This window comes from Vulpes vulpes, chromosome 1 (assembly GCF_048418805.1).
Source record: "Vulpes vulpes isolate BD-2025 chromosome 1, VulVul3, whole genome shotgun sequence".
Lineage (NCBI taxonomy): Eukaryota > Metazoa > Chordata > Mammalia > Carnivora > Canidae > Vulpes > Vulpes vulpes.
The window spans coordinates 59,957,438-59,966,832 of record NC_132780.1 but is presented as its reverse complement, the minus strand read 5'-3'; the positions used below and the strand labels follow the sequence as shown (position 1 = coordinate 59,966,832).

At 42.8% G+C, this 9,395-nt stretch overlaps 1 protein-coding gene across 2 annotated transcripts in view; it reads left to right on the top strand.

Annotated features, from left to right (window-relative positions):
- The first annotated feature begins 1,149 nt into the window (after positions 1-1,149).
- HSF2 (heat shock transcription factor 2) overlaps positions 1,150-9,395 on the top strand; it is a 33,749-nt gene continuing 25,503 nt past the window's right edge. For both annotated transcript variants that reach the window (XM_026013350.2, XM_026013349.2), the window contains exon 1: positions 1,150-1,442. In XM_026013350.2, coding sequence (XP_025869135.2) covers positions 1,350-1,442 — 93 coding nt within the window. In that variant the 5' untranslated portion in view covers positions 1,150-1,349. The remainder of the gene's footprint in view (positions 1,443-9,395) is intronic.

The following is a 9,395-nucleotide window of genomic DNA, read 5'->3' as shown; positions in this document are numbered from 1 at the left end:
TTTTGCTTCAGCAAACAGATGAGGGCTGAACAGAGAGTCACTATTCAATAAATATTTGCTCGCTGGAAATTGCATTTTACTTTTTAAGGTATTATTTTACATGCACCCAGGAGTTCTGTATAAAATATTATCTCTGACTTGTTTGTGAATTAATATTCACGTGATTTTTGCATAAAGGAAAAGTTTAATTTGGAAGGTTTTTTTTTTTTTTATTGCTACACCAATTAATATTATCTCACATGGGTAAAAAGGAGGGATAATCTTAGTTCCAATGAGGAGATGGAGTAGTCTGGCTCTGACAGAGTAAGGGCTACTCTAAATTACACAGAACTGGTGTAATCTAATATCCACTGAAGTGTCCTTGAAGCTGGGTTTAGATTCAGCTGTGCTGACTCCAGGTCCAGCTTTCCCCCCCGCACTGTATCAGACGATCTCTAGGAAACAGGAGCATACTTGTTACGTGTATGCAGGAATAATTATTTTAATTTACTGAAAGGCTACAAGCGAGACCATTTCTTTTTTGTGCCGAGCACACGGCGTTCAATTAACAACCAGCGGTGTAGGGTGTCTATTACCCTTCCTGCTTCCCTGCAGTACTTAGGATATTTAAATTCCTCTTTTTGATGAACGTTATGTTCATGGAACTTTTTTTTTTTTCTTTTTCCTCCTAATGAAACTTTAAGGGCGAGGTTTACTTATTTGTGAGACAGTTTCAAGTTGGGGCCTAGCACATCACGTTTGCAAGCTGCTGCCCTCCCCTGCCCTCTCCCCTCCCCCCCCCACGTGAATCACTATACTTCCTCCGGGCCGGCGCACACCACGCGTCGCCGGCCAATCCTACTGCTGAAACACCCCGGAGGGCTTTCCGTAGCCTCCCGGCCCCAGCTCGGAAACCCTAAGCCGTCTCCACGTGAAACAGCCAAACACAGCCCACAGCGCCCGAGGTCCGCTACAGTGACGGCTCGGGTATAAAAGGCGAATGAGAAGGCAGCGCCCCCTTTGCTCCCGCCCCCCCGCCGTCCGCGGCGTCCAATAGCTTTCCTTTGTCCTGCGACCCGCGCCTCCGATTGGTCGGAAGCGGGGCCGGCGCGGGCCCAGCGCGCACGGGCCGAACGCCGGGGCTTGTCCGTCATGTGCGGCGGCCGGTCCGCCCCGCCCCGCTGCGCGCTCGGCGAGGCTGAGGGGGGGGCGGGGCCCGAGAGCTGCTGCGCCTGCGCGGTGGGCGTTCTCCCGGAGCAGCAGCTGCCGCCGCCGCCGCCGCTGCCGCCGCCGCTACCACCGCCGCCGCCTCCACCGCCGCCGCCGCCGTGTTCGGGTGTAGAATTCGGAATCCCAGCGTCTCGTTAACAATGAAGCAGAGTTCAAACGTGCCGGCTTTCCTCAGCAAGCTGTGGACGCTTGTGGAGGAAGCCCACACGAACGAGTTCATCACCTGGAGCCAGGTACGGGCGAGGGCACGGCGGCCTCCGAACCCCCTGACTAACCGCCGCGACTCCCGCGGCTCCCGCGGGCTTGTCTGTCGCGGCCTGCGGCTCGAGGCCCGGCGAGGCCCGCGGGGCGGCGGGCGGCGCGGCCCCGGCGTTCAGGCTCGCGAGGGACCCCTTGTATTGTTCGCGCGGGGGAGCCGCGGGGGTCCCGGCCGGCGCCGCGGGCTCAGGCCGCGGTGGGGGAGGGGCGGCCCGCGCGGGCGCCGCGGCCCGGGCGGCCCCGTAACGGTCCGGCCCCCGGCGGCGTTCGGAACCGGCACGGCGGGGCCAGGGGGGCGGCCGACGAGCGGCGGGCGCGGGAGCCACGTTCCTGCACACTCATCCTCCGCCCTCCCTCGCCGGGGGGGGGGGCGGGGGGGGCGTTCGTCTGAGGGATCTTCTCCCTCCGCGACCTGATTCTCCTCACTGGAAAACATACCCCGCTTTGCACCTGGAGCCCCCCCCCCCCCCCCCCAGGAGAGCAGTCGGGGGCGCAGGTACCAGCAAACGCAGCTGCTTCCACTGGTGCTCACTCAGTAGGTCTCGAAATTTTAGGTAGAAAACGGGACATGGTTCTTGTGTGTGCGGGGCGGGGGGGGAATTCTGAGCCATTTGTAGAAACAGATTTTTTTTTTTTTTGTGATCATTTTTAATAAAAGTGCTCTGCTGGGTGTCCACTAACTCAGCGAGAAGCCAAAATGAATCAGTTTCACCGAACAGTTGCTGGGAGAGTGGGATGCGATGCCTGCCCCGGCCGTGGGCTTGAGCCCGGCCCTCCGCCCCTGCGCAGCGATGGTGACCTTAGGCAGGCTCCCTATCTCGTCTGGCCTGAGTTGCGTCGTCCTCAAGATGAATGGGGTTGCCCGGGTGACCCGGGACTCTTCCAGTTTCAAATACTAAGATTCTAAGCAGAATGATGATGACGTCAACAGTGCATTTGCTTTCGAATGCGCTCGGGCTGTTTTGGGGGGCGTATTGTGAAGTGGAGTGGATTTTTTTCTTTTTTTTTTTTTTTCTGGCTGCGATTGATCATCTGTTTGGGATACCACCTTGTTCAGAGGGCCGGGGAAGAGTAAGTGAAAACTGCCTTCCCCGTGCCTGGCACCTGTTAAGTGCTAAGTACATGTTACCTCCTCTCTTTCTCCTTTCCTGTTACAGGAGCTCAGTTTTACTTACTTTTATCTTAAGAGGCAGGAGCACTGTATGGAGTACATGAAGTTTTTGACTGCTGTAACACCGTATTCTTCCGCCTATCACTGTCATTTGTTCTTTTTCTTTTCTTTTCTTTTTAATTTTATATATATACCCTTTCTAGGACTTAATTTTCTTGAAGGTCAGTATCACCAGTTGTATGGTGTGTGTTGAGCGTTTGATGAATTCTGTGCAGTTGTACAAAGAAAGGTGAAAATAAGGAAGACAGCCGCCAGCGTACACTTAAAAATAAACAGATGTCTCATGCTTTTCATCAGTCAGAAGGATTAAAAGTTGACAGGGATGGGTCAGCACAGACTGCTGTTACTCAGCCTTGTATTCGTATTAGAGATTGGTCTGAGAATCTCTCCCCAACCAAGCTGATTTTATCATACCTTTTGGCTTGGATGGCCATTTAAAAATAATTATTTATCCCATTGTTAAGTCTAAGCTTATGTTTTACTCATTTTCTAATAGATAATGGGACAACGGAAATATAAATTCAGTGAGGGCAAAGACTGTGTCTGTGCCAAGGACACAGTAGGTATTTAATAAATGTTTGATGAATCAATGAAATCCTTAGAATATATAATAAAAATGGTGGGAATGACATTATGCCTGAAGAGAATCTTAGCGCTAATCTACTTTAGTCTCATTATTATATAGATGAGGATTTGAGGCTTAGAGTAGACTTCTTATCCATAATTATAAAGCTAGCTATTAATGGAGAAGAGACTCTAACATAGATTTCTGACCTCCCAGATCAGAGATCAGTCTTCTATCAACAGCACTTCACTTAACATAGGTTGGCACAATATTTAGTGTTATATCAAAATGTTACCCTTTCTCAAGTCAGTGAACAGTAGTGGATTAATGTTGTGTAGGGTTTAGCTTGGTTGCTTAGGAAGTCTGTCTCTATTACTTTCCCACAGATTTTTCCAAGAACAGTGTTAACAATGAAGGGAAAGGTAAAACTCTTAAGTAAACAATGATGTTAAATGGAAAAACAAAATAAGTTACTCTCATCTTTTAGAAGATGCTATTTATGGTTGTTTCTGGTTTCCTTCAAACATGTTTTGCTGAATTTCTGTCGCGGTAATTTAGCATTTATACTATCTGAGTGAAAATCATATTAAGGCTTTTTAGAAGCAGCAGATGTTTTGGAAACCAGGCAATCTTCTATGCAATTTTTTTTTTCTTTTGGAAAATAATTTACTCTTCTAGCTTGAGTGTAAGGTAAGGAGAAAAAACTTAACCAACTGCAGTTTGAAAAGCCTGGCTTAATATTCCTGAAGACTTACTCTTATAACAGTTTTTCTTAAAACTTGTAGTATGACTAAAATGAAAAATAAAGTAATGCCCATTCTCATGATTAATTATTGACATAGAATATTCCAAGCAAAATTATACTGAATATGTTATTGATTCAAATAACAGAAATGTCTTTAGATCCAGAGTGTCTTTAAAACATTTATATATATTTTATTTTTTCTCATATTCTCCCTTTAAAAGTTTCTTTGTTTTTTCTAATTTTTTTGTTTGTTTTTACATTTCCCATAACTTCAAAATTTTATATAGCTATTTTGGCTCTGGTAGGCAGTCTATTGCCAGAATGAGGGACAAAGATAATATTGTTGGACAACCTAAAGCTTTTTTAAATGTAACTGAGTCCTAAACAGAAGGCACAGGTTTAACTTGGAAGCAACTGCAGAAACTTGATATTCAGGGACAAGAGGTTGTGGAAGTTGGATGGAAGTTCTTGCCATTGATAGAGAGGAACAGCCTTTACTGTTACTGAAATTTGATAGTGTACGTTGAAGTGAAGTAGTTACAAGAGCAAGAAAGAACTGGAAGTAATTGTTTTGTTAGTGTCTCTGTTCTTCAGATGGTTTGAGAAAAACAAGAAAGGATTTCCATTAAAGACCCCATACTCTGGGTGCCTGGATGGCTCAGTTAAGTGTCCAATTACTGATCTCAGTTCAGGTCTTCATCTTAGGTTCATGAATTCAAGCCCCACATTGGGTTCCATACTAAGCGTAGAACCTACTTTAAAAAAAAAGGGTGGGGGGCAGCCTGGGTGGCTCAGTGGTTTTAAGTGTCTGCCTTCCGCCCGGGGCGTGATCCTCGGGACCCGGGATCAAGTCCCGCATCGGGCTTTGTGCATGGAGCCTGCTTCTCTCCCTCTGCCTGTGTCTCTGCCTCTCTCTCTCTCTCATGAATAAATAAATTAAAATCTTTTTTAAAAAAAAAAAAAGACCTCTTACCCATCTTTTCTGCCTTTTGTGCCCTGTGACATTCTCTACTTCTCCATCCCTCTCAAATCAACAGAGACAAATCAGGAAATAGGAAGGAAATGGAGCAAAACGAGTATTGATCCAGGGTCTTCTAGCTATTTTGAATAATTTGAGCGTCCAGAATTTGATGTCTTAGTATTGTTTTGAACTTCGGAGTAACCATTGCACTATTACACTATCCTCAAGTGAAAACAAGAAAGCCGTAGGTGTGGCACAATAGGAGTAAAAATCTACCTTAGGTGAGCCTACAGAAAAGTGATGGAAGATTCATTGATGAATATTATTTATTTATTTATTTATTTATTCATTCATTCATTCATTCATTCATTCATGAGAGACAGAGAGAGAGAGAGGTAGAGACTTAGGCAAAGGGAGAAGCAGGCTCCCTGCAGGGAGCCCAACGTGGGACTCGATCCCAGGACTCCAGGATCATCCCCTGGGCTGAAAGGCAGGCACTTCTGCTGAGCCACCTGGGCGTCCTGATGAAAAATTTTTATTTGTATATGTAAGAGAGGATGAGCTAGAAACTCAGAAGGAATAGTTGGTGAACATTAAGTTATGGACTGGCTAAAACTACAAATTTCTATTCTGAAAAATGTTTTAAAGTAATGGGATTGAAGTATTAGATTATTAGTAAGAATATTTTGGATGTTTTTAACTGACTACCCTTTTGGAGCAGTAGCAACTTATTATTTGGAAGATTACCAACCTTTATGAATAAAGCCTAAAAAGAAGCTACCTGTCTCTCCCACCTCAGTCAGTGTGACTTTTGTGCCCCTTATGGAATGTGTTGGGAAAGTTTTGGATTGTATTGTTTGAGCCTCACAGGTTTAAATGGCAGTATGGTGGAATTTTTGCACTCAGAGGTTATCTACTAATTTTAGAGTAGAGACTGAAGGAATACCATAAGCAGAAACACGGAGTATGAGTGAATGAGGGTTGTATGAAAGAAAGGGGGAGAGCACATGCAGATACAAGCAAGGTGGCATTCATCGTTTCATTTGATATAATCCATGAGTTGAACTTCTAAAAAGATATTTTGGTCCACTCTAGCCAACAATTCACTTATTTGGTCACTCACAAGTATTTATCATGAATATGTTGTGACCAGGCAGTATCCTAGGTACTAGGAATACATTTATTTAGTAGTAAACAAAGTGACTTCATAGAGCTTATATTCTAGTGGAGGACGCTGATAATTAAAAAGTAAGCAAACACAGGTAATATAATTTCAGTTAGTGGTGTGTACCATGAAGGAAGTAAAGCAGGGTAAAGAGAGATATCAGGGTCCAATTAGGAGACAGATGTCACATAGTATAAAAGAACAAAAGAGGGAAATAACTGTTTTTAAATATTTTAAACAGGGGAAGCTTAGAGAATTACTGTATCAGGGGAAATGGAGTTAAAAACCCTAAAGAATATAGGATTGGCAGTTATAAAAACAATATGACCACATCTCCCTTCATGGGAAAGAAGGCACTGGTGGCATACTGGAACTTACTGGAAGTTCATCCTTCAGAACTTGTGGAGAAATACACCTTCTAAGGCAGTGATTGGCAAACCATGGCCCATGGCCAGTCATCTGTTTTGTAAAGTTCCATTGGGACATAACCATGCTCAATCTGTTTACATATTGTTTGTACCTGCTTTCTTGCTACAAGGGCAGTATTATGACCTTATGAGCTGCAAGCCCAAAATATTTATCTAACCCTTTAAGAAAAGGTTTATCAACCCTTGTTCTAGAGCACCCTTGACAGCTGTTCATGGGGACATGTTTTGCCAGATATACTATGATTTGAAGCCTCCAAAGGGAGAGAGAATGCTGGGGAAAGCTGTTGGCTTTGTGCTGCTGACCTTCTGTACTTCAAGAGCTAGATGCTTGGAGAACTGGCCTGCACTGTTGGAGTCTGGTGTTTTTAAAGAACCAGGAAATAGGAAGGAGACCTCCCTTCTCTTAGAGTATCTCTCTAGTGTCTTCTATTGACAAAGCTTCTCACCATGCCATCTAGAAAAAGATATTTAAGGGACCCAGCTCTATATTTGCAAAGCAGACAATGAAGAATGAACTTGGAGCAATAAATCAGTAACTAGCACATAAAATGACCGGGGTTTGTGTAAAGTGTAGAGGATGTAGAGTGATGAGGAAAGCCACTCTGAGGAGATGATGTTTGAGCAGAGATTTGAACAATTTGAAAGGGGAATGGCAAACATACAGGCCTTGAACATGGCATGTTCCTGTGTTTGGAGAAGGCCCATGTGGTTAGAGTATCTTTGGAGAATGTGAGATAGATTGAGGTCAGAGCAGGAAGGAGCAGATGGTGTAGGGCCTTAGGTCTGTGGTAAGGAGACTGGAAATCTAGGGAACTAGTTTGCATATTATCACAACTTTCCACTATGGTATTGAAAATAGTGTGGTTGAGCCTAGGGTATTTGCAGTGGAGATGGTGAGAAGTTGTGGGATTTGGTATCTACTTTAAAGGTAACGCAGTAGAACTTACTAAATGTCTGAAGTTGCAGAAAAGACAAAGAATAAGAACTCAGATTGGGCCTGAACAATAAGATAAATGATGAGACCATTTGGTCAGATGGGAGAATATTCAGAGACAAGCAGGTAGAGAGTGGCCATATTAAGTTTGAGATTACAATGGACACTAGTGTTTCTTGAAAATTGTTTTTGTTTAGCTTACATTTCATTGACCACTTGGTCATATGATCATGCCTAATAATTTCAGAGGAGATGGGGAAGTTCAGTGCTAGGAAGAACAGGAATATTTTTGAACAGCCTGAATGACTTCTACACTCCAAGACATCCAAGTGGAAATGTTGAACAGAATTTTTGGATATAAGACACTGGCAGGGTGGAGTTTGTGGAGCATATGAGTGGTAAAGCCATGGGACTGGATGAAATAATGAAATCATACAGGGAAACAAATGGAGATAGAAGGAGATGAAAGACAAGTCATTCTGATTTTTAGAGGGTGTGAAAATAAGAAACAACTAGGAAAGGAGATTGAGAAGAAACAGTACAACAGGAAGAAAAAGGAACGAGATCAAAGAAGTTAATGAAAAAAATGGTTCAAAAAAAGATGATCAACTGTGCCAAATGCTGTTATGAATATTATACACTTCTTGCATATATAAGCAATTTCTTTAAGGTATATATACATTCATTGGAGATTGGAATTGCTGAAAAATAGGGTATGAACCGTTCTCCCAGAAGGTAGTTCAAATTGGTTTCAAAAGAGATTTAACGATTTTATACTCCTTTTAGCCACTCCCATTAATCCACATCTTTAAAACTTGATATTATCATCCTTCTTTTTTTATTATTATTATTATTATCATCCTTCTTAATTTTTTTTTACCAGTAGAGGATGTAAAGTATGTCAATGAGTTGATATTTTCCTGATTACTAATATGTTCAGATACCTTTTCATATTTTTTGGCCTTATGTGTTTCCTATTCTGTGAGGTATTTGGCCATTTTACTATTGGGTGGCTTGGTTTTTACTGTTTGTAGGAATTCCTTGTATATTCTGTATATCCATTTTTTTTTTTTTGCATCTATTGCTTACATCTTCTCCCAGTTTGAAGCTTATCTTTTTCTTTTGATGAGTACAAGTTTTTAATTTTAGTGTAATCATCTTTTTTGGTCATGCTTTTTATTTCTTCAGGATGAAATCCTTTTTCTTACCTCTTCCCCAGAGACAGAAAGCTACTTTTCCATTTCTTTTCTTTTTTTCTGGAGGTTTTAAAATTGCATTTTATGTGTGAGTCTTTAATTCACCTGGAATTGATTTTTGTGTGTGGCATGAGGACTTACTTCAGTTTCATGGTTTACCATATAAATATTCAATTGGCCTAGCTCCTTCATTGAATGGTTCCTTCTTTCTGTGGTGCTGTGTACCTTCCTCTGTTTTAGAGCAAAATTTTAGGTAGATACTGTGATTTTGTTTCTTGGTTGTCTATTCCATTGCTTTGAACAATTTTTTTTCTGCCCTTATCCCATGTTTTCATAACTATAGCTTTATACTGTCTTGCTTTTGGGAAGGCAGCTTATCCTTCAGGAGTATCTTGACTATTGTTGGCCTTTGCTCATCTGTATATATTTTAAAATCAAATTCCATTAAACTTAACGGGATTTTGGGCAGCCCCGGTGGCTCAGCGGTTTAGTGCCGCCTTCAGCCTGGGGTGTGATCCTGGAGACCTGGGGATCGAGTCCCACGTCAGGCTTCCTGCATGGAGCCTGCTTCTCCCTCTGCCTGTGTCTCTGCCCCCCCCCCCCATGAATACATAAATACAATCTTAAAAAAGAAAAAAACTTAGTGGGATTTTAATTGGAATTACATTGAAACTATAAATCAGATTAGCAAAAATGGATGTCTTTATGATGTTAATTATTCCCATAAACAAGGCGTGTTCTTAAATTCATTTTGTTTAATAAA